Source organism: Melanostigma gelatinosum (genome assembly GCF_949748355.1).
Source record: "Melanostigma gelatinosum genome assembly, chromosome: 1".
Lineage (NCBI taxonomy): Eukaryota > Metazoa > Chordata > Actinopteri > Perciformes > Zoarcidae > Melanostigma > Melanostigma gelatinosum.
The window spans coordinates 26,712,268-26,739,543 of NC_136634.1; the positions used below are offsets into that span (position 1 = coordinate 26,712,268).

Below are 27,276 nucleotides of genomic sequence, written 5' to 3' on the forward strand. Positions count from 1 at the left end.
TGCCCTCCGATGGTCTACGTTTCGCGCCTGTCAGAATCCGTTTTAAACGCGTTATTTTCCTCCGGAATTTCATGTTTTCTCAGTGTTAGTTTTGTTAAGGCCTGGGGCTGATGGCAAGATAAGCTACATGCTGGAGACTCACTGTTTACCGTTGTCTATCGGTAGGTACACTTCCTAGCTCATACACTTGGTTGGTGCTGAAGAGACGATTCGCCAGCACTCTGTAGAGAGCCGGCTAACGTTAGCTAGTTAGCAAGAAACATACTTGGCCATCTTAACACGATTCTGTCAGTCGCTCTTGCTGTACCTCTAGCTAGGATACAGGATATCGTTAGACGTTAACGTTTCATATCAGTATCGGTAGCTACCGTGAAGCCATAGCGGTATTTAGTTGGCCAAGTTGTCATTCAATTCGCGTTAGTGTCATATCTCAATGGTACCGGTCAGGTCGACGTAACGTTGGTCCTTAACGGTAGTTTGGTCATGATTTCAGGTAGCCAGGTTAGCTAACAAGAGCTAACGATGGCTAGTGACGTTAGCCTGTTTGCCTGAGCCGGTGCGTTTGTGTTGCGTTAGCAGTAGCTGTTTTGGGCCCTGGTACGTAAATGTACTGACGTTACTGCAAACGTAGTATTTCGACAGCAAAGCGTAAATAACGTAATTCATTGGTAGCGTTTATATGAGCCAGGCTTGAATAATCAGATCTTGCCTTGCGTTTTAGACCATGTTTAGAATTAGAGTTGGATGTTTTTCTGACGTTGTTCGGTATAACTAGCGCTACGTTAACTGTTGTTTTTTTTTCAGGTACGCCGACCTTGCGTGCGTTTGTTAACTGCCCTACTAATGTCATAATGTGCGTTTACCAATGTCTTCAACTGCTTCGGAACACGATGCTAAACAATACTGAACCCTACAAGTCTATGTTCATAAGCTATTGCTGCTCTGTTGATATAAGTAAGGAAAATTCTGTTTAATAATCTGGACATGCGCACAGTACGTAGGTTGAAAACTTGTCAAACGTGTCTACAATGCCAGTAGTTAGTTGGTGCCGAGATCGGTTTTGTTTGGGTCTCGTGACTGTGGCATCCTATAAGACACCGTGTTACAGCGGTTATCTTGACGTTCCGCAGGTTTCCGTATTGATTTTGGTTTATTCTCACTGTCATTTGGTTGTATTCAGACGCTAATGGTAGAGGTATACATTTCACTCTTTGATTGAGAATCTTGAGGCTTTTATGGATATATTACTTTTGCCACGGGTGGGCAGCTGTTGCTAAGGTATTTCACATAGAAAGAGAAACAAAACACGCACGTAATTGGTATGATGAGGACAAACGACATTGTGGTCTTATCATTAGTTTACAGTTCACAGTGGCTAGCATCAGTTGGGTTTATTGAACAGTATTTGCTGTTTTCTCATTATTCTTCAATATAAGTAGGAATGTGGTTAATGCACCAGTGCACATTTCCCCTTCATGTGTATGCTGTACACAGCTAATCACTGTGTTCACATACAAGTTAATGTGGAAATCTGTCTAGATCAGAAGCCCTGAGAAGACATGCATGGTAATAACCTTGTGATAAAACATGTTTACCTGCAGCTGGCCTGTAATCTCATTTTGCTCTTCTCGCCACCCAATTTTAAAACTAAAACTGGGGTATTTGGTATAGCAGACTGAGTGCGTTTTTTTATTTGTTTGATTTGTTGGTGCATTTGTGCCAGTGGCACAGGTGACGGATCAGGTAGTGAGTAGTTGTAGTGTAAGCTTTCCTTGCAGAGTGAATGTGTCTGAAATTTTACACATGCGTTTCAGCTGTAAACAACAGTAGACCTTTGTATCTCAGTTTCAGTTGTAGCCAGAGGTAGGATTGCAATCATTTTGGAAATGGCTCGGAATAATGATCTCGCTTTTTACCGCATTATTACAACCCTACCCGGTGTCATTAACATTTACTCCTTTAAAACATCCCCAAAGAAACTCGGTTAAGTGTATACATGGCCAAGAAATCAGGTGGTTTCTCTTGGAGAAATCTAGCAGCGTTAACTGGAATTTGTTTAATCCCCCACTCTAATTAAGGAATCTGTGTTTAGGGTTAAGTATTGTCTGACCAAGCTTAACTGGGAGTTGAGTTGCTGCGTGAGGCCAGAAAATATTGTCATATTGCTATTTTTGACAGCAACTTTCCTTTTATTGCTTTCCTGTAATATGATGTATTGGTTGGCATAATGTATTATATACATATATATCTATATATATATATATATTTCATGTCATACCCATGAGCAGAGTCCATTTGGATATGTTGTAAAAGGATGCAGGCAACTTCATTCTTTAATAATATTACCTTTTACATGAATTAAGACATATCTACTATAAATTGGTGCATAAAACATTACCAGAATGCAGGAAATGAAGTGTTTGCTGCCTAAAATTTCCAGAGGTAGGACCCTAAGACCACCCACTTAAAATGTGTTTTCCCTGGCCCAGGTCCTTAGCTGGCTACTGTTTTCACCCAGCTGGACATTGAATGCACTGGTGGAAAATCTCGGATAACATTATCATTTACCGTTAGTCATTTTTACTGAATACACTTTGCGTTTCCCTCAGGGTTTACTGAGACCATAGTTGGTGGACCTCGGACCCTTTTAAGAATCCAAACCCCAAATGGCTCCTAGAGGCTGTGCCATCGCTGTGAATGTGTTTAGATCATGATGGGCAGGTGGCAACTTTCTTTGATAATTTGTTTTACTAAAATTGGCAAGCAATGGATTCTATACAGCCAACAGTTTGGCAAGTGTCCACAAGTGTTACCACTGTAGAAAGAAGGCTCTACATGTTGAATATATTTATATTGAGCTATTCACACTTTTACAACCTCTACTTGCAGCCTGTCTGTCCTCTCCTTAATGCTGTGTTCAGCAGCCTGCTGTGCCGTTGAAGATTCACTGAGTTGCTGTCATGTGACTGTTGGTCTCAGCCGAGTCAATCATGGCTTCCTAATTGTGCTGAGGAGCGCAAAATTTAATTTTCTGTACAGGCTCTGTGATCTTTGTGTGAATGTTAGTTAGTCCTGATGGGCAGGTGGCACCTTGCATGGTAACCCCTCCATCAGTGAATGAATGGGTGAATGATGATATGTAGTGTTAAAGTGCCTTGACTGGTCAGAAGACTAGAGAAGAATTATACAAGTCCATTTAGCTTAATTTAAATAGCCATTAATTAATTGTTGTGTGTTGTAACAGTACTGGGCATCGTTTAACAGTTCTATGTAACTGCAAGTACGGGTGCATGTGAATGATTTGTAATAATATTCCTCTAACAACATGTATTTTTCTTGCCTCACAGGTGTGTGCTGTTAATCTGCTGTATGTGTGGTTTGTCAGTCTGTCCATCACCGCTGTCTGCCTCCCTGTCTGTCCAGCCGGCTAGCCTGGAATGGGCCACAACTCCCAAAGACTAGAACACACCTCTTTTTAACCTGAGCTCCGCTGTTTGGACTCTAACGTACTTGCAGGTAGGCAGACGAACGAGCTGTCGGACAACTTTCAGCAATTATTATATTCTGATAACCTCTGATGGAATGTTGTTTTGATTTTAATGACCCGTGTTGTTGGTGATGTTTGCACACTTTTTTAAAATTTTGTTTTAGCCAACATGTTTTGGAAGTTTGACCTCCACACCACATCCCACATTGACACGCTGTTAGAGAAGGAAGATGTGACTCTGACAGAGGTGATGGATGAGGATGACGTCCTGCAGGAGTGCAAGGCCCAGAACCACAAACTGGTTGACTTCTTGCTGAGACCACAGTGCATGGAGGACCTGGTCACCTACATCACGCAGGAACCCAGTGCTGATGTTGAGGAGAAGGTTAAATACAAGTAAGATCAAATGGAGCAAAGGATGGAGGAGGGGGGAGTCATCAAAATGAAGGACCTATTTTGCTTCCTTTCAAGAGAGATTTACAACTTGAAGCCTACGTAGACACCTGTTTAAGTCTTTGTACTGTATTACAGCCATATATTTTGCCATTGAAACAGGAGGACAGCATATCTTGCAATTGTTTGAATTTTGGTCATTTTTTAAAACGAATAGTTCCAGAAACTAAGTAGCCACAGGAACTAAACCAGCACCTAAAATGCCGTAGTTTATGTGGCCCTTTTTGGACATTTCTGTTTGTGCTTCCATCACATCTGTGAACCACAAAGCATCTCACGGAGCTCCCAGTTGTGTTGACAAACAGGAGAAACTGTTTTTTGAGAACCATGAAAGTTGCGCAAATTACACTAATATGGGATTAAAAGACATAATTGTTTGAAGCAATTTTAACACAAAAGGCAACGATAATGCAAGTCACTGTTTTTGTTTGTACTTTAATGCAACTTACTCTTTGTATGGATCCGAAAGAGACGGGCAGAGGTTAATTAATATGAGAAGAACTTTCCGTCCTATGCCTTTAATATTGATGCTAGTAGCACCCGGTGGCTCAGAACTAGGGATGTCACAAGAAGCGATACTTTGGTACCAAGTCAATGCCAAAGTTCTGGAAACATGACGTTACTCGTTTGTAGGATCAGTGCTTGAGACTTACTCCGTCCTGTTGTCTTGGGTGACGATAGATGTCTTCCTGGATAATGCTAGATTGTGAACAACAAACCTGTCTTGAAATCAACAAGAGGAGCGTTGGGTGACGTTAGCAGCTAACAGCCAGTAGGCAGCAAAGTCCTGCTAACGACTAAAGTACAGATGTTGCATTGAGTTACATTATGATGCATTCAAGACGTCAAACTGCGAACGTTATCATGATGTGCCCAAATGTACCGGTAGTCTTTTAAAATAGGGTTTTGGCAAGAGACTTAAGCGGACCATCGGGGATTAATAATAAATTTGCACTAAAAAGTATGCAAAGAATGAGTGTATGTTGAAGTCCATGCGATTCATTGGTTTCTTCTGGTCGGTAGCACTAGTTGGAGAGGACTAACTAAACTGTGAATATAACTTTGGTAGCCTTCAAGAACAAGGTAGTTTACAACTGGGCGTCCAAAATGATCTGATCCATCAAAGTATCTTGACTTGAAATATAACATTAGGAGTCAGGTTCAGTTATTCTTTCTTCCCCCGCTTCTCTACAAGCGGTTTGTTACAGTATTTGAAATCTCCTGCCTCTGTCATGAAGACTCTCCGTGTATGCTGGTGGCTAGTGTAAACATGGCACCACAGTAGTGTAACCGTTGTGTTGTAAACATCTCACGGAGCAGCTTTTGTTCTCTTCCAGGTATCCCAACATATCATGTGAGCTGCTTACATCCGATGTGGGACAGATCAACGACCGACTGGGAGAAGATGAGAACCTGCTGATAAAACTCTATGGCTTCCTGCAGAATGAGCCGCCTCTCAACCCGCTCCTGGCCAGCTTCTTCTCCAAGGTCCTATCCATTCTTATCGGACGCAAGCCCGAACAGGTAAGTTGGAGACGAGCGGTTGTTGTATCTGACAACGGGATCAGAGTTGTCAGCTGATGTGATTTTTCAGGAATCGATGCCAAAACACAATATTCATGGGTAATTGGGTCACATGCTCTGAAGTCTTTTCAGTTGGCGCAGGATATGTGAGACCTGGAGGGAACTGCAGGTCATCCGCTGTACTCATGTTAAGGTGTGTACGGTTTGTCTGCATGCGTTTGTAGATTGTGGAGTTTCTGCGAAAGCGGGAGGACTTTGTAGACTTGATGATCAAACACATCGGGACATCCGCCATCATGGACCTGCTGCTCAGAATGCTCACCTGTATCGAACCACAACAGCTACGACAGGACGTTCTCAACGTGGGTCACAACACTTTCTCATTACATCCCATATCTGTTCACGTCTCCCAGTTTGAATTGGATCATCACAACCAACACGCCAGCAAATTCCATTTAGCTGATTGTGATCTGGCAGAGTTCAGTGAACATTTATTGAGGACGAAGGTGCATGCTGCCATTTGTACCGGACACATCGACATGAAGCATTTCCACTTGAGGACAGGTCCAACAGGCATTGACGTGTCTTCCGTCTTTGCTTCTGATTTTCAGCTATTCGGAAAATGTTGAAGGCGTTTTTCTCAAGTTTACAAAATGCATTTGTTTGGTAATTCATAATTATGTTCTTGTGAGGCACTTGCTTAAGATGCATTGTAGGATTAATGGGCAGCAGAGGACTAGAAACTACTTTCCTAAAGCTACTAGAGACTCAAACATGTGGATCTGTAACTGTGAATTCCTTATTTAGTGCACATGCCCCGTAAGCCAGAAGAGACACGTCACACCTTTTTGTTTCTGTTATTCAATACACACAGTTGTGTCCCTTGCTCCATGAAGGGGATGAACATGAGATTGGAGGTGTTTGTCTCTTGCTGAGCGTCTGCTCTCTGTCCTCCATCAGTGGCTGAATGAAGAGAAGGTGATTCAGAGACTGGTGGACATGGTGCAACCTTCTCAAGATGAGGATGTGAGTTTCACACACACTTCACTGGTTCTTCCATTGGTCACCAGTTTATTCAAGTAGTCTGTGGGCTCTTGAACCAGGGAAGCTTTAGTTTGCATTTAGCATATATTTTACTGTGGAAATTTGGCTTTCTATGTATTGCTTTCAGAGAATTAGGTTGTCCGCTTTTACATTTCAGGATCAGTTCACCCACATTACAAAGAATCCTAAAGCTATTGAACCCTGCACATAGAGTCCACGTTATTGTATTAGACATTTATAGTCTGCATCAAGATGAATACTAATGTGTGTTAGGGGTGTCACTATACCAGAGGTTTAGTAGTCAATAGCAGTACAATTCCACAATTCCTGATATTCAGTTTGACACCACAGTCAAAAACAAAGCCATAAATCTCATGGTCTTCAACGTGCACCTTTTTAAGACTCTTTGCATGCTGTTTTCTATGCTCATTTATTCATAATCCCTGATGATGCGCCTCAAATTTCTCAGCAAGATTACATTTGAACACATGATAACGTTAGAATTTGCCTCTGCCCAATACTCGTACTGAGTAGAGCTGGAATGCATCAAGATGTAGCTTCTTTACGTTAGCTGATAGCTCTGTTATTTAGCTAAGCAGGAATGTGCTGTCTATCGGCTAACGTTAGCTAGCTCTCCCCCGACAGATTTCAACACTGATTTGTTGTTTACAGTGTAGCATTATCAGAAGAACCACCGTTGGTCTTGATCCCCTGTACCTGCAGTACTGAGTGTAGTATCTGTTCTTGTGTCGTTTATACAATGTGTTATACCGAGTCATTGAATTCTATATCGCTGAACCTTTCTTTAGATATTTAAATCCACATGACCCGCTCTTCATATCGGCATTGATGAGATCCACGGCACTAATTTGAAAAGACAATACGTAACTTTTAGCGCCGGCTGGTTGCTGATAAGCGCTCTAGCATTTAAAAGGCTGCTTTTTAAACGGAGTGCTCGCCCACATAGAACCCCCTGGGGCTGTAGCATCACCCATAGAACCCCCTGGGGCTGTAGCATCACCCATAGAACCCCCTGGGGCTGTAGCATCACCCATAGAACCCCCTGGGGCTGTAGCATCACCTATAGAACCCCCTGGGGCTGTAGCATCACCCATAGAACCCCCTGGGGCTGTAGCATCACCCATAGAACCCCCTGGGGCTGTAGCATCACCCATAGAACCCCCTGGGGCTGTAGCATCACCCATAGAACCCCCTGGGGCTGTAGCATCACCTATAGAACCCCCTGGGGCTGTAGCATCACCCATAGAACCCCCTGGGGCTGTAGCATCACCTATAGAACCCCCTGGGGCTGTAGCATCACCCATAGAACCCCCTGGGGCTGTAGCATCACCCATAGAACCCCCTGGGGCTGTAGCATCACCCATAGAACCCCCTGGGGCTGTAGCATCACCCATAGAACCCCCTGGGGCTGTAGCATCACCCATAGAACCCCCTGGGGCTGTAGCATCACCCATAGAACCCCCTGGGGCTGTAGCATCACCCATAGAACCCCCTGGGGCTGTAGCATCACCCATAGAACCCCCTGGGGCTGTAGCATCACCCATAGAACCCCCTGGGGCTGTAGCATCACCTATAGAACCCCCTGGGGCTGTAGCATCACCCATAGAACCCCCTGGGGCTGTAGCATCACCCATAGAACCCCCTGGGGCTGTAGCATCACCCATAGAACCCCCTGGGGCTGTAGCATCACCCATAGAACCCCCTGGGGCTGTAGCATCACCCATAGAACCCCCTGGGGCTGTAGCATCACCCATAGAACCCCCTGGGGCTGTAGCATCACCTCCAGCTAACTTCATGGAGAGTAGTGAGGGAACTGTAACTGAAGTTTCTCCGGTCCACCTCAGCTTAGAACCCAACGGCACAGAGTCCGTCCAGCTTTACACGTTTCTCATGTTGTGGGTGAAGGTATGTTGTCTTTTCTCTGCAATAATGCAGTTACCATGAAGCACAAACATTTGGCACCGTTTTTCGACAGCGAGAAGGATGCTCATCATTAGGTTGGTGCTGGATGGCACGGTTTCCTGATGCCAGGCCTATTTAGTTTATTTAACTTCAGGAATATTAGGATTTCAATTGGATGAATGAATCCAGGGAGTCAGACTCAAAACACAGATTTATGTTTTAGTGTCATTTATTTTATCCAACTTTCTTGACTCAGAGACACTCCAATGCCTCCCAGTCGCTGTGTGAGATCATCAGACTGAGCAGAGACCAGATGTTCCAGGTCCAGGGCTCCTCCGATCCAGACCCACTTCTGGCCACACTTGAAAAGTATGCATGCATTTTATACAAGACCTCTTGCATTCAGAGCTGTGAGAGTTCTCTTCCGTCACTTTATTAAATACTGGGTTCTACTTACTGTGGTGCTGTTCATGTAGGTTAGTCGTTTAGCCCATATATGCTCACCAGTGTTTCTGTGCAGTGTGATAGTACGTGTATTCTAACACTGGCTATTGTCATTTTGGCTTAGTAGGCTGTTAAAAACCGACTGCACTACAAAGCTGACGAGTGACTCTGAAGGCTGCTTTCATCTTCATGTCTGTCCTCTGCAGGCAGGAGACGGTGGAGCAGTTGCTGTCTAATATCTTCGACAAGGAGAAGAAGGAATCTGCAATCGTCAGTGTTATCCAGATCCTCCTCACGCTGTTTGAGACGAGGAGACCAGCGTACGTCCTGTGGCCTCTACCACTCTTCATGTCTTGATTAGAAATGAGATATTATATGGATATGTGTGTGTGTGTATATATGTAGATATATGTGTGGGTATATGTATAGATATATAGATGTATAGGTGTGTATATGTATAGATATATAGATGTATAGATGTGTATGTCTAGATATATGTGTGTATGTCTAGATATATGTGTGTATGTCTAGATATATATGTGTGTATGTCTAGATATATATGTGTGTATGTCTAGATATATATGTGTGTATGTCTAGATATATGTGTGTATGTCTAGATATATGTGTGTATGTCTAGATATATATGTGTGTATGTCTAGATATATGTGTGTATGTCTAGATATATGTGTGTATGTCTAGATATATATGTGTGTATGTCTAGATATATATGTGTGTATGTCTAGATATATATGTGTGTATGTCTAGATATATATGTGTGTATGTCTAGATATATATGTGTATATGTATAGATATATATGTGTATATGTATAGATATATATGTGTGTATGTCTAGATATATGTGTGTATGTCTAGATATATGTGTGTATGTCTAGATATATATGTGTGTATGTCTAGATATATATGTGTGTATGTCTAGATATATATGTGTGTATGTCTAGATATATATGTGTGTATGTCTAGATATATATGTGTGTATGTCTAGATATATATGTGTATATGTATAGATATATATGTGTATATGTATAGATATATATGTGTATATGTATAGATATATATGTGTATATGTATAGATATATGTGTATATGTATGTGTATATGTATAGATGTGTATGTGTATAGATGATGAGATTGGTGGAAGATGTGAAATAAGGGAAACCATTCAGTAAGAATGACTGTTGTGTTTTTGTACGCGCATTAGATATGAAGTCACAGATTTTATAGTGACTTGTCAAAGGATCCTTGTGGTTTGATGCAGTATTACACTGTATACAATATTGTATTTGCATTGTTTAATTGTCACAGATAACTACTCCCAAAAGCAATGCGTTCTGGGAACACAGCAACAATGCTTGTGTGAGAAACGTGAGCAGTTCATGAAACTGATTATTCAAACCGCTTTGCTTGGCGGTCACGCTCAAAGTAATAGCACCGAAGTGTGGCATGTGTTCATACATCACCAAGAACTAGTAACCAATCACGTCACATTAAGAACTCTAAAAGTCGAGGTGGTTTAGATGGAATCTACTTTTCCTGTCTGCCTACATCCATCATTACCGTGAACGTTCCCCCTACTCTCGTGGCGGTTTCGGAGAACACTCGGTGCAGACTTCAATATCGGGTTCCTAACTGCTTTCCCTGTCTGTGACTTTAGGCACAGTCCCAACGACTTGACACTACCGCGCTGTGCTCCGTGAGCTAGTTCACCAGGTTCTGACTTTCTACGTTGTAGGTTTGAGGGTCATATGGACTGCCCCCCTGGGATGTCCCACCCTTCATTCTCAGTCAATCACAGCATCCTGGAGGCTGTGAGACCCCGACTCAAAGACTTCCACCAGCTGCTACTGGAACCCCCAAAGGTAGAAACCAGTTTTAAATGTCTGGTTGACTGAAGTTACAATGCTGCAGCCTGCATGGGACACTAATCCTTTGTTAACCTGTTACCAGCTGCTTTCAGTGTAGTTTGAACGGGTATGTTGTTAGAAAGCAGCTGAAGATGAGTATGTGACAGTACACTACATACTATTCAGTCATCAGTAGAGGCGTATCTCAGTCTGTTGTGGATTTATTGTGCAGAGTTTATTCTCCACCAACAGGCCAATGTGATGAAGACGACGTGGGGGGTGCTGGACCCTCCCGTGGGCAACACCAGGCTCAATGTGGTCCGACTGGTGGCCAGTCTGCTGCAGAGCAACACGCACAGCATCAACACAGAACTCATCAACCTCAACACACTGGGAGTCATACTCGTGAGTAATGGCCCTTTAGTTCTTACTGCCCAGCTACAAACCCACTAAAGTCAGATCCTCGATCTGATCTCCAGTAGCTGAGGCTGACGGGTCACAACTGACAGAGCTGGAAGAGTTCAGTCTGAGATGGTGTTCTACGTCACAGATGCTCAGTAGGATTTTGGTCTTTACTTTTTGCCCCCAATAAAACGTACAAAACTTACACTTTTGAGTGCAACTACGTCATGTCTCCGTCATGTCTCCGTCAGGTATACTTGGCATGAGGAAACTGTCCGCAGTAGACTTTATCTAATTCAGCACAGCTATGGGTCACATTATGAGTGCTGTCTGTTTGTTTTTGTCTTTTTTGTGATCTCTGCACCGAAGGCAATAGATCAACAGTCCACATATCTCATGTGTCCTCATGAAGCCACACCTGTGCTCAAAATACCCAGATTTGTTATGGTCCAAGCTAAAAACATAACCCTCTAATATCTCCTCACTTTCATATATTCTGCTAGTTTTCAGGCTGTAGTCACAGGTAAATATATTGTCTCCGAGACATTGCCCCCCTTAGTAGAAGATGAAGCATTAGTTAGGCTGTCTGCCACTAGGAGCGCTCGTGTTTCTGGGGTTCACCTGATGACACTCGATGGGGGATTTGACAGGATTCAAATGTGTTAAACTGATTTAATGCTTGATTTGAATTTGATAATTCACTTATCTGCAGTTCAAAAATGACGCTGGTAATCTTGGCCGTCATTTCTACTATCATCTGTTGTGTTCTATTCACTGCCTTCATTACTGAGATCTGGTCATGTACAGCTGTGAGAAACTGCTTCACGTGAAGAGGGAGATGGGCCTGATGTGAACCGTATGTAGATAATGTACCTCCACCCAGTGATGTGCACCTCATGTACCTGCTGCTCTGCCTTCAATCACCTTTCATTGCTTTTGGTTTACATAGAGGTTTAGATAATGATGTTAAACTGGCTGTTTGTCACTGTGAGCACATATCAGGAACAACTGAAGGGAAGATCATACAAAAAGTAGAAAAACAAAGACTTTGTGTAGTAATCTGTTGAAGCAAAGATCACTATCAGACTATTTCTTAATGTCTCGATTTTGTTTTGCTCCACAGGATATGTATTTCAAATACATCTGGAACAACTTCCTCCACATTCAAGTGGAGATCTGCACAGCCATGATTCTGGCTATGCCCCCCGCCCCCACTGACCTCCAGCCAGACACGGCGCAGGACAGCGCCAGGGAGAGCATCCTCATCAAACATGTAAGATTAGAATGATGAGAGAAGAAGAGCTGATTCTGATCTGGCAATCGCTTCTTAAATCTCTCGCTATGTGATGCAACTGTTGAGATTCTGCACAAGCTCTTACCTCCAGGTCGACAGCAAGCTGAAGCTGTCGTTGTGTAGGTAACAATGTACGTTCAGCGTCAACGCAATAATGCGTTTAATGTAAAATTGGACAAATGCAGTGGTAATGACAGTAGCCTAATGCGACACATTTCCACGCGTAATCTGGGTACTGCTGCCATAATGAGTTCATTTCCGAGGCTGAGAATGTAGAAAGACACGAGTCACTACGAAGACACGGCAAATAGTGAAGGCTGTATAGTGTGTGTGTGTGTGTGTGTGTGTGTGTGTGTGTGTGTGTCAGTGCAGACACAGCAGCAGTATGCACTACATCACTACATGATGGCACTCTGAAGTAGTTGTTTAATGTCCTCGTATTTTCTTCCACCAGCTGTTTCAAAAGTGCCAGTTTATTCAGAGAATCATCGAGGCCTGGAGCTCCAATGAGAAGGAACAGTGAGTATTACGATCTGCTGCCAATGTCTTTGTCCAGGTGTGACTATGCGTCATGAAGTTATCATTTGCTGTAGTAGAGTTACGGCTGGACCCCAATATTTGGGGGCATTATGTCCGTATGCAGTGCTCTGCTAGCGGTGTGTGAAGCTTTCTTGATGGCAGAAGGCCTTTTACTCTGTGCGCTGTTTGTTGCATTATTATCTAAACCGCCAGAGGGCGTACAAACTAAATGAACTATTAGGAAGCAAAAAGAAAAGGAACCGTAAACCAACCTCTACAATGCCGAGGAGGAGTTACACTTATCTGTAATCTCATATTCATGGACTACTTGTATTCTAAAGAAACGGAGGTTGAATATCCTGTAAACAGTTCGACTTGCCTCAAAATATTTCCTCAAGTGTAGATTTGTGAGACCACTGGTTTCTGAAGCATCTAAAACCAAATTGAGCTCCTTTTGTATCATCCCTAGACGTGTCAGTGCTTTTATCAGAACTATTTGTGACAGTCAAGTTCTGAAAAGTCAGAGTTGCACGACACGCAGACTGCGGCTCCGTCATTTAGCTAACCCTCGCGGCGGCTTCACTACGGTGAGTATGAACTAGGCTTCATGCGCCGAGACGGCAAACGCCGCCATTTAGGTAGCGGTTGGCCACAAACGTGACTTTAAGGTGCGTCTACACGCGCACAGGGATGAGGAGAGCAGGTGGGAAAGCGTGTGTGCGCGATCCACACCAAGCGTAGGAAACGGCCTCTGGGCACTCGTCATGAAAACAGTTGTGGTGTGTGAGAGGTTAAAGCTCTTAAAGCATGTTGAGTCCACAACAGAACCATAAGTCCGTTGCTCCTTTAGTGCTGTTCACGGGTCAGAACAGCTGGGAGACTGGCGCTTGGGTTTAGTGGTCCGAGTAATGACTCGTGATGGGACGCCCTCATGATTGTGTTGATGCGTTTGTTTTAGGGCAGAAGGTGGTCGCCGGCGAGGCTATATGGGTCACCTGACCAGAATAGCCAACTCTATAGTTCATAACTGTGACAAAGGCCCGAATGGACCACAGATACAACAGCTCATCTCTGGTAAGGACTCTCTTCTGTCTGAGGGCTCAGAGCTCTCTGTCCTCATCTGTCTTGCACATTAGCTTCATCTTTGACTTCCAGTGTGAGACGACTGACTGAAGTAGTGCTGGTGTTGGTGCTCTTCCTGTGGCATCACTAGGCGCTGTCCTAGTGATTGTGTTTGTACACCACATGAGAGCATGATTCTTGAAGTTCTGTACAGTAGGTAAAGATGTGTTTGTGTGACACAGAGCTCCCAGCAGAGGACCGAGACAAATGGGAGGCCTTTATTTCTGGGCAGCTGTCTGACACAAACAAGAGGAACACTGTTGACCTGGTGAGTAACCACACGGACGTCAAGCTTTAATATTTATTTAGCTGTACATGTTGGGTGCACTGGGCTGTTTGGACAGTGTGCCATCTTTTGTTTTGTTTCTGTATCCAGCACATTCATTTGAGATGAAAGCGTGACTCTAAAGTACAGACCCTTCTCTTCCACTGCACATCTTCAGACAGCTTTATATTAGGATAGCACACGCTAATATCAAGTGATATATCTTAGCACACAATGCTGTGCCTGTTCAGGAGAATGCATCAGTGAAGAGAGCTTCATCTCTTCCTGTAGGTCAATACACACCACATCCATTCTTCCAGTGATGACGAGGTGGACTTCAAAGACAGTGGCTTTCACCAGGACTCCTCTCTGCAACAAGTAAGACCTACACACACACAAGGCAGGCCCAGCTCATCCACACATTCACTAGTCTTTCTCAATTCATTAACTTGACTACTAATGTTATGTAGGACACTTTACAGTTGCTTTAAATCAAATAGAATTGTCTGATATTTTTCTTAAACTAATGTAAAAGCATTTTGGCATTCGACTGTAAATGCATGTTTTTGCTATTAACCGGTCTAGCCTACATGTTACACATTTCTTTACTACGTAAATGTATTTGCTGTTTTCTGTGCTGCAAGTAATGACCAGCTTTGTGTAGAGCCAAGACTATATCATTATCGTTGGTCCTGGGTTTTGCCAGGCCTTTTCTGATTATCAGATGCAACAAATGACGTCCAATTTTATTGAGCAGTTCGGCTTCAATGACGAAGAGTTTGCTGATCAGGACGATGTTGTGGAGTGAGTACTCATCCTGCATGATGACTGCTGTCTAAATACTGCTGTGTGACACTGAAGGGACAGGGCAGCTATGACATGACCAAGCTGGTGGGGCGGGATCATGTATTCATTCACTTGGGATAGAAAAGTGCTTCATTCTCTGCCCCATTGTTATGACATGTCATAACACAAGAACATGGTTTGATTCATATTCCAAGCTCTCTTGTTGACATTCAAATCTCACTGTTGTGCAGCATAAATTAGATAGATCTGAGGTTATGATTAGAACGGAAACCGTTTTATTTCTCCAGGTTGCTACAGAATGAGAGCAATGACGGGGATGGCTGTTGCCCGAGCAGACATTCTGCTCGGGCATTAGAACTAATGCCATTACCTCCCAGGGAATCAGAATCAGAACCTCTTTGATGTGGCTGCCATAGTAAATGGAAGATCTGGCTTAAAGAGAACAATCCCTAATACCCAGCTCTGGTGTTGTCGTGCGCTGTCCCTTCCCTTCTTCCGCAGGGCGAGCTGGTTTGGGTATAATCTTGTGCAATGCTTGTGGGGCTTTTGGAGATGGCTGTTAGTTGATCAATCATTTCAAATGTCTGCTTCACTTTAAACCGTTTGTGGTTTGAAGTAGTGCCTCTCTCTCTTTACATGGATGTTGGGTTTAGCAATATCAGACAAAATGAGACGCCAACACAAACGCTCCTCCAGTCCTGACATTAATTCTCTTTTAATTGTTTTACAAAAGTGTTTCACTCGCACACATTAAATCTCCAATAGATTAAGATCCATGTCTACATCTCTAAAGATGCAAAGTCTGGAGGATCTGTCCTACTGAAAGACTGACTCAATAGTAATCACTGGTAACCGTCGATAGTACACGGTTGAAATGGTAGATTGAACACACAGCAACATTCCTGATGCGGTTTCATGTAAAGGGGACGTTAAGGGGAACTATGAGAGGGTGAAGAACTGTTGTATTGGTGTGCCTGATGATGCTCCCACTGGTTGAGGTCTGTCTGCTGGTCTTCCATCTGTGCAGTCGAGAGTTCTGGAACATATCTGACTTGGTCTTTAACGTTGACAAGGAGAGGATGTGATATATATCTATATCTATACATCTGTCTGTCTAAAAGGCCTGAACTAATGTTCACTGCACATCATGTGCACCCCTGCTGTGCTTTAAAAAACACATTGCGTACAGGTCAGATACTTTCCAGTTATCATGAATGTACAAGTCCGAAGGTAAAATGTGATGAAATGAAGAGTAAAGTGGTGTACAACTGTAGTAGAAATGTCCCATTTGGGTGATGTTAATAGGGTGGTTAGATGGAGACGTTCCAGTGTGTGGAGTCTTTAGGCTGGTGTGAGATGATGGCACTGGAGCTAGTTGGTCTATGTGTGGATAGACTTCAACTTTACTCAGAACTTAACTTTGTCTTGAGTGCTTCTGTTTATTAGCGTATCATTCACTTGGTTCCCCGCTGGAAGTAGAAGCTTCTCTAGCTGTTTGTAATCTCTGCTTTTAATAAGCTCTGTCAGAAGTTCAAACATTTGGATTGAAAAGAAAATGAGCATTGTTACCGCAGTCAGATGAGTTTACTTAAAGACTTTCAGCTCCTTCACAGGCCCCGGATGGTATTAGCCTGACTCGGCACAAAAACTAGAAGCTTGTGTAGCTCAGTCAAATGTGAAGCAATTTACCTTCCCACCATGTTCAGAAAGAAGTAGTTCCAACAAGTAACTGCTCTTTAAACCATGCTGTCCTGTGAGACTTTTCATCTTCACACAGTCAAAAAGTATAAATGTGCAGACTGATCACCGCTAGTTCTAGAATGGCAGCGCCCCGTGGAGCGTCTCTCCTGCATGGCTGCTGACCGCAGAGTCCTTTCCTCTGGAGGTTGTATCTGTCGACTTCTTTCTAATCATGAACGTGAAGGAAGATAAAAGATTTCATCCCAAAAGGTCCCTGAGTAGATGAATTAGTGGAGGATCCCCTGAAACAAGCCTCATCTTGAAAGTCAGCCCATCACACTGCAGACTGCCTGACGGGAAAGTTCTGTCTCACAATAATAACGGTGATGACCAGGATGAACATTATTTCTGACTGTGTGAAAGGTTCCATGGCTTGCTAATCACAGTAACACACTACCGGTATATATTCTGAACAAATGTATTCATGTCGTATCAAATGCACAGCAGCAGATTAACTGATAATGAAAATCACTTTTATTTGCGGCCCTGATCTATGTCCAGCTTTAGTGTGTGTTTGGATGAGCTGTGGTTTCACCCTTTAAAGAACCCTGATAGCACTTTTTCTCTGCTTCCAGTGTTTGTGCTAAGCTAGGCTAATCCTTGAGCTGATATTATTCTCATCTGACTTTGTGTAAAATCGCAAATAATTCCCCCAAATGTGTGATCAAGTATTTAAGATGTTACACGTTGTGTTGTGGTAATGGAAACCTTGCCATCCGTTAAGCGATGTTGAAAGTGTCTATGTTGGCTTTCTTTGTCTCCAGGGTCCATGTGGGACTCTTTCTTTGGTCAGTTTACGACCTGTTACTGTCTGTGACCATGGAGCTGGCATGGCGTGAGCTGGAGTTCAGCGTTGAACATGTGCGTCTGTCTCTGTGGATGCCTAACGAGCCTAACTGAACTAAACTCTGTTCTCTTTAACGTTGCAGTATTCCCTTTGATAGAATATCAGACATCAATTTTTCTCTGAATACAAATGAAAGTGTAAGTACTTTGATTATTAATCTTGAATTCATACATGGTCAATGAGAGGAGAGTAAAATGATCATAGAACAAATACAAATGTGTTATTCTGTCAATATGGCATGTTTTTGTATTTACTGAGATCTAGCCTGCATGTGATCAAATACTGTCCCGTTGTTTGTTAATGTGCGTACATAGATCTTGTGTGTGAGGCGTGCTGGTGTGCTAGGCTACTGCAGGTGTACATGTTAATGTCTGCTTCTCGTCTTGAGAGCCCTTTGTTCTGTAGGATTCAGCCCTAGTTTGTATGTGGACGTGCTGTAGCTATAGAAAGAGTCTAAGTCTGTGGCCCCTGTGTGTTTCCACAGGCAAATATAGCCTTGTTTGAGGCGCGCTGTAAGGAGAAAATCCAGCAGTTTGAAGACGCCGGTTCAGACGAGGAGGACATCTGGGATGAGAAGGATGTCACCTTTGCACCAGAGGCACAGAGACGCCCCAGGTCAGTTCAACAGGCCTTTGTCCTTCTATAGACTGTGTGGACGCTCATTGAGCCTCGAACGTGATTTTAACCGTAACGTCAAAACCAAGTCTTAACCGTCCTTTGAAGTAGTGTGGACCTGCCAGCATGTTGGCCTTACTTCTCCATTCAAGGAAATGTATTTGTATATCACAAATTAGCTTCATAGGGCTTTACAATCTGACCAGTGTACGACAGCCTCTGTCCTCTAAGGGTTGGAGGTTTCTTCTTTCTGTTCCCAACACTCAAAACGGTCCTCTTTAATGTCACACTGAATATACTTTAATGATGATGATTTTAAAGCCTTGAAGTCATCGTCCTTCTACTTTAAAAAGTACATTTAAATCGTCTGTGCAACCAAACACACCGGATTCATTACAAAGTACAAGAATCGTCAAGTTGAGCACACTGTGGAAGAACTAGAGAGACGACTAACTGTTTAATCATTGATTGGTTTATTGCTCATCGTTTTATCACTGATGGATTTTGTCTATAAAATAGCCAGAAGTTTGAATGGCTTTTGTCAACAAGTGACCCAAACATTTCTAAGTTCAAGTTAGGACAATGGTTATGAAACGGTCTTAATGTGAAACTGACTTAAGTAAACAAGACCATCGGCAAGAAGGTTGTCTGTTTTGATATAGAAGTAGTTTCTATACATGTGGGGAGCTCATGGAAACACGAGCTCTCTGGTCCACAGAAGCAACAGATCATCACAAATGTGAGCTCCATGGAGAAGATTTAACTTGAGTCGTTAATACTTGAGAATATGTTCACGTCAGATAGTTGACAGGAAGTCAGCCCATAATTAAATCAATGATTAACTGCCAGCGCTGTATACTCTGTAGAAGCAGTAATGTGATGACGTCAGATGTGGATTAGAAGTAACTGGTGATGTCCGTCTCAGGAGTTCAGGCAGCACGGACAGCGAGGAAAGCACGGACTCTGAGGAGGAGGACGGGAAGAGAGATCCGTTTGAAGCTCCCAGCACCGACGACCGGATGGAAGTCGACACAGGTTGGTGAACCCAAGACTACTACCGTACTTTTCGGACTATAAGCCGCTACTTTTTACCCCACGCTTTGAGGCGTCGGCTTATAGTCCGGTGTGCTTTATATACGGATTTTTCCGTAGCTTTTCTCCGCCACAACAACCGCAACTTCCGGTTCCGGTCTAACACAACATTTACTAGCTCCCGACACAGAACAGTTGCTACCAGCAACCCCTCTGCTACCAGCTGTTACTGACAGGGTCGCTACAATGTGGATGAAATACCTTTGACCTACCTCTCACTAGGACTGTTAACAAAAAAGGTTGAACGGCAAGATGCTTTTAACAGTACATGTCCAACTCGCTAGCTTCTAAGCTAATTTTAACATTACGGCCAATGGGGAAATGCTAACCGCGATTAGCATTAGCGAATATATAATATATCTTTGTACATCTTTTCATGCAGACATACTTGCATTACAGACTAAGGTCTCTCACGGCTACCAAACGAAAAGCAATGAGGCAATAACTGTTGTTGCTCATAGCTCTGAATAGCTGTTGTGCTAGCAGCAACTGGCCAAGCCAGTTAGCCGTAAATGCTATTCAGAGCTATGAGCAGAGAAGATCAGCTTTTTCTCAAGTCTGCCAGTGGATCCTAACAGCCCGGAACAGTGTGAAAGAATCCATCATCACCAACTGGTTCTGAAAGGCTGGGATACTATGAGATTAAGGGAACAGCGCAATGAGGAGGACAACGCAAGCTCAAGGCAAGCTCAAGTTTTTTTTTTTTTTTTTTTTTTTTTTTTTTTTTTTCCAGTTTGTTTTCCCAGTTCTACAAAACTTGTTCTACGAAACTTGTTCAAGAGTTTTTTTGTGTGTGTTTTTGAGTGAGAGAAATAAATGTTTTGTAGAACAAGTTTTGTAGAACTGTAAAAAAAAAAAAAACGAGTCTGCATTTGGGTCCTTGAACACACCACATCATGAACCGGGGAAAATCCGCCCTTGAGCTTGCGTTGTCGTCCTCATTGCGCTGTCCCCTTAATCTCATAGTATCCCAGCCTTTCAGAACCCATTGGTGATGATGGATTCTTTCACACTGTTCCGCGCTGTTAGGATCCACTGGCAGACTTGAGAAAAAGCTGATCTTCTCTGCTCATAGCTCTGAATAGCATTTAAGGCTAACTGGCTTGGCCAGTTGCTGCTAGCACAACAGCTATTCAGAGCTATGAGCAACAACAGTTATTGCCTCATTGCTTTTCGTTTGGTAGCCGTGAGAGACCTTAGTCTGTAATGCAAGTATGTCTGCATGAAAAGATGTACAAAGATATATTATATATTCGCTAATGCTAATCGCGGTTAGCATTTCCCCATTGGCCGTAATGTTAAAATTAGCTTAGAAGCTAGCGACATGTTATGATGTTCATAGAAGAAGACAACTTTAGTACTGTTAACAGCATCTTGCTGTTCAACGGGGACACCTGCGGCTTATAGACCAGTGCGGCTTATCTATGTGCACATTCTTTTTTTTCTTTTAAAAATCAGCTGGTGCGGCCTATACACCGGTGCGCTCTATAGCCCGGAAAGTACGGTACATAGCAACCTGAGGGACATGACTAACAGGTGAACCCAAGTAAGAATAACTTTTGCCTGGACGGGGTTCAGGATTCGGGTAAGATTCACAATGAATTAAATTGGGCCGTGGGTTCAGGGCTGATGTAAGAACTGTGATTGGGTTTATTTTCGGTTTAGGTTTTTGCACACTGTGCTGATGGTTTATAGGGGTGGGGGAAAAAATCGATACAGCATAGTATCGCGATATTGCATCGATACACGGACGCGAAGTATCGATCTTTCATTATATAAACTATTAAAAATACTAGAAAAATCAAATAAATTGCTTCTTCAGTCCACTAGATGGTGCTGAGTTGTTTTCTGGTGAGGTCAGCAAAGGTCCCGGGTCAGCGTGATTGGTAGGAAAACACAGACATCTGGCCTCACAACGGGGTTAAACCTGCCAACAGTAGCCGGCACATGGGGGGAGTGCAGCGCATAACTGTCTCTCTGCCCTCCACGTCCACGCATCACAAGTTATACTAAGTTATGTAACTCTAATATCCTACTTATATAAGTTATAGTTCATATACTGAGTTATATAACTCTTAATATCCTACTTATAGAAGTTATAGTTAATATGCTGAGTCCACACGTTTGCATTAAGTTCAGTTGGACTATGTAGTGATACAAACGGTTCAGTTTGTCAGGTTCATGCAACATTTATGACATTGTTGGTCAGTCTGTCTGCTTGATAATCATATTCTGCTGCAATAAAAATGATTGAAGTGAGATGAACAGACTGAAAGCTTTATATTATCAGATAAAACATGTTTACACAGTTTTCCTTTGAGGACATCATTTGAAATTGAAAAAAGTAATAAATCGCAATAAAGGCCTATGTTATCACAATACTCAGAATATCGTGATGATATCGTATCGCGGGGCCTCTGGTGATTCACACCCGTTTATGAAATAACAGTTTTCTGTCCATGGACGTAGGGGCGGCGGTGCGTTCAACACCGTACCGTTTCCCACTGATGTCATGTTGTGTTTTTATAATCATCATCATCTTTTAGGGCCCGTGTGGACGGCCAACTTTGATGACATCCCCATGGACACGGGGACGTCCACAGCTCCGGCCTCAAGCCCCAACAACCCTGCTGCCCCCGCTGCTTTGCCCTCCTCCCCCTCTTCTACAGAAGACGTCCCAGAGGCGGCGTGGAGCGCCACCTCTCCTCCTGCCAACTCTGAAACAGGCTGGGCTGACTTCTCCAACTTCACCCCCGTCAGGTAGGACGTCCCAACAGACTCTGGGTCAGTTTGTGAGTGTGAGCCTGCAGTGCTGCAGCTCATTGTCTTTGAGTGTTTCATGAACAGGAGTTGCTCTCTTTCAGCCCCAAACACCCTCTGAGGTGCAACTCTCCTGTTGCAATGGAGACCAGCTTAGAGACAATGGACCCTCTGGGGGTCAACGCCCCCATGCAGCCCGAAGGTGAGAAGTGTGCACAGCCACAGGATACTCACACACTCGTACATATCTGTGTCCCACTGTGATGAGCTACACCTGGACACACAAACTCTAAATGACCCAAAGCCACATTAGTAGGAGAGATGACCCCCCCCCAATGATGAGTCGTTCAGGTGTTCAGATCTCAACCTATTGTCACCCCCCCAGATTGTGATGGCTGGCTGGGTACCAGGGTGGCTTCTCCCTCCTCAGCTAAGGATTGTGGGAGACTTAAAGCGGAGGAGGAAACTGCTTCCTGTGAGCAGCGCAGCATCACGGAGACTGTCATCAACGGCTCCATGAAGGAGACGGTCAGCCTCACTGTCGACGCCAAGACCGAGACCGCCGTCTTCAAGAGGTTCGCCAAACACATACACACGCAAAGAATCACAACATGGCTCTCTGTGCTACAGTTGGGTTATCGTCCTGGTGTTATGAAACCCAGGAGAGGGTCGCTGCACTTCACTCTTACAATATGTGTTTCCCAGAGCGGCTGCTCCAGATGTGTCTCATTAGTCTTCCACATCTGTTTTCATGAGTGCCCTTGCACTATCACTGGGTCACAGTTCCTGTAGAAGTGGTGTTTTATTTAACACTCGGGCCCCAGGCGGGCCCCAGGCTATTCAAACGCATCTCTTTGGAGTATTTACTAAAAGAGTTTCCCTGAGTTTGAGTCATCGGCCCACCAATGCTATGCATTAGTCTGATCTTGCGGACAGACTCTCCTTAGTGGCAGCAGTGTGACTCCACACTATAAACACTCGTGCTGACGTTTGTTCTCAGCACAACATCCAGAGGCCCACTTTTCACCAGATTCCCACCAGCTTGCCTTGTTCTTCCTCATTCGAATGGACTTCCCGTCAGTTTGTTCCCATCCGTGCATCAAAATGCCAACACAGACTAGCAGAGCCAGGTTCCAGGTCAGGATGAGACTAAAGTGCCAGAGCTCTGCTTAGACTCGTGCTGCTGTGCTCGTTCTCTCACTGTCTGGTAATATGTGGTGGTTATAGCTCCCGTAACAGACTGGCACGATTAAGTGTTGGTCACTGATTATGTATTTAGGCTTTAAGTTATATTCAGAGTATGAAGCGCCCTCTACATAAAGTCTAAATGTCCCACTGGAAGGTTTGGTTTGAACCATTGTTGTTATAAATATCAGGAACATTTCAAATACTTCTGCGGAACACCTGGGCTATAAAAGTGGAAAGCACCTCTCACGCTATGAAATAGAGAATATAACTGGTGTCTATTTAAAGGTCAGCCTAACTAAAGTCAGCCTTGGCTGGAGTTGCTAGCATCGGGGCCTCCACTTCAACCAGCAGGGGGCCGGCTTGTTGTAGCATTTCTTCAGCGTAGCGACGTTCCTACTAACTTCATACTTCCTGTTGCACACGACCTGACTACAGCCCCCCCCCCCCCTCCACTACTGACTCCACTCCTCCGTGTGTCAGAGCTCCCATAGTAGAGTCCTCAGGTTTCCAGTTGCTGTCCTCTGTCCCGTGTTGATGCTGCATTATTCTGTCTGTCTGTCTGAGTAACAACTGTGTGATGACCTGAGCTTCCCCTCCTCTCTCTCTCTTGCTGTGCGTTGTGGGTGTGGTCTTCTTCAGAGTTTTGAAATCTTATCGGTATGTACAGCCAATCAGAGATCAGCCTGCAGCCGTGATGTAGTCTTGTTGTCACGTCAACCACCAACCTTTCTTTCCCAGTTTTGATCTTCTTTGGTTTCAGCTCCTTGTTTGTTTTTTATTTCATTATCTCCATTCTGCATGTGTTCTTACCAAAGGTGTCCAAGTGACTTCATTAGTTTATGGCTTTATTCTCAACGAGCCGACGGGATTAAAGCGGATTATAGTTTGAAGTGACGCGTGTGAAAGTGTCCTCTACGACTCCAGACGGGTTACTGGTTCCTCAGTTATTGTCTCCATTTTACGATTGTGAGTTATTAAGATTCAAATGTCCAAATTGAATGTGAAACTGCTCAACAAAATGTGCAAACAGTCCCAGTACTGGACATGTCTGTGTCCAGACAGCGACTGACGTGTGTTCAGTGAGCGCGTGATGACCCAAGTCATTGAAAGCATAATGGTACGTTTTGACCGCATAGTGACATAATGGTTCATAGGCATAATAATAATAATCCACTCATTACTTTTAATCACACAAATTTAACGAAAATGCTCTTCCATCAAATAGAACTTTGTAAAGTGTAAAAGAGAAGCACTCATAGCCGCACACGTGTCGTCACTTCAGTAACTTATGAGTTACTTCTTGAGAACGAAGCGTTTCTTCTGAGCAGTGGCGTCGAAGAGCGGTCGTGTCCCGTTTGTAGATGAAGTTACAGTAAAGATTTCTATTAGTTAATGAGACTACTCAACCGAGTACTCGGATACTGGTGAGAATGATATGGTGTCTCTAACCGGAGGTTTCATTCTTCTTGCGGCGTTGTGCACCGTCTCTCAGCGTCGCTTCTCTCTGGATGTTTGTGGGCGTTTTGCTTTGATTGAGGCCTCATCAAGGTTGTTTGTGGTTCTCTGAGACAAAGCAAGACAGACTGCTGGTAGTTTGGGTCTAATCGGTGTCCAAATGGTTTGGTAGGCCTGCCTACTGTTTGTCTCTTAACTACAAAACAACAGCATCCTGTCAAACGGTTGACTTTCTCCATTTGCTGAACATTTTGATGCTTCTCCTCCGTGCTCCATGTCAACACCCTCCACCCTTTTGTTTTTACTGTGTCCGTCCAGCATGCGTCACCGTGCACATCTCTCTGTGTGTTTCTGTGGGGAACGCGGTGGTGCGGGTCACCTCCTATGGTATTGATGTACATATATATGTGTGTGTGTGTGTGTGTGTAATGCAGCGATGAAGAGAAGAGCGCCTCTTCAGTCGTGGAGTGTGTGGATTCGGAGAGAACGGGCGTCAACAGCTTCGCTGCAGCCTGCTGTCCCAAAACAGGGTCAGATGCAACACTCGCTCTCGCTCACTCAGAGAAAAGAAGGCTTGTGCTCAGACGGCGGTGTTCAGGGCTGCTCAGTCATAAATACCCATGATGCATAGCATGTTCTCTTCCAGCCCTGTTCAGCATGTTAGTGTCTACAGACATCAGGAGGCAGATGAGTTGTGAGATGCAATGTGGTACAAAGATTCATCAGTCAAATAAATTCACTTTATTGAGCTTTTTTAATGCATCATGTAAATGCAGATTTAGTTAATTCAGCGTTTACATTTATCAATTTATGAATTGTGTGAAAGTCTGCGCTCCATGCAGCGCTACAGCAGGGTGGATCCACCCGATACATCTGTCACACGTTTCCCATCCTGTTGATTTAATGTCTCATTCACATGAGCAATATCAACTCGTGCATCGTCTTTCTACAGAATTGTAATAGTCTCCATCTTATATTGTTCCTTTAGTGACCCAAGCGACCGTCTTAACCCTTTCCTCCCCCCCCCCTGTAAGCAGTGAGAAGTGTCGGCCCAGCGTCGAGCTTCCCAACGGTCCTCTGGAGGAGATGTTGCCCGTCGAGGAGGCCAAGTAAGTGTGACTCTACTGCACTGAGCAGAGAAATGCTTCTGTACTTTACTGTCCTGTTGCTCAAAAATGGACGTGTCCTTTTCCCCACCCCGTCCCAGACTGGACCAGAGTGCCGTGGCCTCAGAGCCAGCTGTGAACGGGCCGGCGTGAGGCCTCCCAGTGCCCGCTGACGTCCAGCCCGTTGTGCCACGCAGGGCCCTCCTGCTGGCCAGCCAGCGGAGGCCACTGCTCAGAGCTGTACCATCACACGCCCCCACCAGGACCAGCAAGACTCCTATTGGCTCATCACTGACAGACGGACAAGACAGGTGTACAGACACGGGACGAACTGAAAAGCAAAACGAGAGACGTACTCTAATGGATACAGAATACCTTTTTCTGCATTTGTTTATATTCTATTGTTCTTATGAGGTGACGTGCGACTGATATCTTGCCACTCAAAATGAAATAGTAATGTTGCTATAGTTAAAGAAATGATTGTATGAATAAAATATTTTATAAAAAGAGAAATGTATACAGAAACACCAGATGAATTACACAAAACAGCTGCTGTGACCGGATCTGTCCTCCAGCACACTTCACACAACAGCTGCTATGCTTCACATTCTCCCCATCGCTCCATCCAACGCCTTGAAGAAAGAACACGCTCACCCTTTGACCTTTGCTGCAGGTATTATTATTTGTAATGTTTCTGTTGTATTCTTCTGCATCAAGTAGGAATGCTAAGCTAGAAGGCTAACAGATCCAGTATGACATCACACAGCCTGAACTGGGAGTCCCGACTAGACCTGTTCGGCCCAGCACGCTGTCTAGTTGTTCCTTCTTGCTTTGAGGGAAGCAACATGTGCAGAGCTGTGATCTGAGGTAGCGGCAGCGTTCTAGAGAACGTGGCTGTTCAAGACTCACTCACTGCGACCTGAAGAAGTGGTTAGTGACTCAATGAGTGCTGTGACCATCAGTCCTGCTAGATGAGCATCAGGGTTACGTGCTGCTGGTTGTAAACATGAGCCCAGCAGACTCCGTCTCTGGGACGCGGTTTTGGTGCTATGGTCAGGCTGAACCCTCGCTCCACGTCCAGAAGTGATCTACAGATGGATTGTTCAACCCACGTTTTTGTCCGATTAATTAAATTTCAGCTTAATTTCTGAAGCTAAGTGGTCTTTGCAGATGGTTTCTTGGGCTTTGTTTGACTTGTTGCACTGGCCCACCAGAGGGCTGCACGTTCTTCAGCTCTCATTACACACCGCTGAGTGTTGATGCATATTGAATGTGAAACCGTGCATGAGGTGGTAATTATCAGTCCTGGAAAAGTGTCCGTAGTTGAA

General features: G+C 44.0%; 1 protein-coding gene across 7 annotated transcripts; it reads left to right on the top strand.

Annotated features, from left to right (window-relative positions):
* ppp6r3 (protein phosphatase 6, regulatory subunit 3) lies at positions 1–27,276 on the top strand. 7 transcript variants are annotated; one of them, XM_079268844.1, is made up of 25 exons: positions 1–161; positions 3,348–3,516; positions 3,652–3,883; positions 5,278–5,464; positions 5,689–5,826; positions 6,425–6,490; positions 8,688–8,800; positions 9,082–9,195; positions 10,625–10,751; positions 10,989–11,141; positions 12,262–12,411; positions 12,887–12,951; positions 13,910–14,025; positions 14,256–14,341; positions 14,630–14,716; positions 15,063–15,142; positions 17,815–17,869; positions 18,217–18,347; positions 19,273–19,382; positions 21,986–22,199; positions 22,304–22,401; positions 22,585–22,774; positions 25,277–25,372; positions 25,880–25,951; positions 26,050–27,272. In XM_079268844.1, the coding sequence occupies exons 3-25, from the start codon at positions 3,657–3,659 to the stop codon at positions 26,099–26,101; spliced, it is 2,727 nt and encodes a 908-aa protein (XP_079124970.1). In that variant the 5' UTR covers positions 1–161; positions 3,348–3,516; positions 3,652–3,656; the 3' UTR covers positions 26,102–27,272. The 7 variants fall into 7 exon arrangements, with proteins under 7 accessions (XP_079124970.1, XP_079124969.1, XP_079124971.1 ...); XM_079268843.1 differs by having other exon boundaries at positions 15,045–15,142; positions 26,050–27,271; XM_079268845.1 differs by having other exon boundaries at positions 15,096–15,142; positions 26,050–27,271.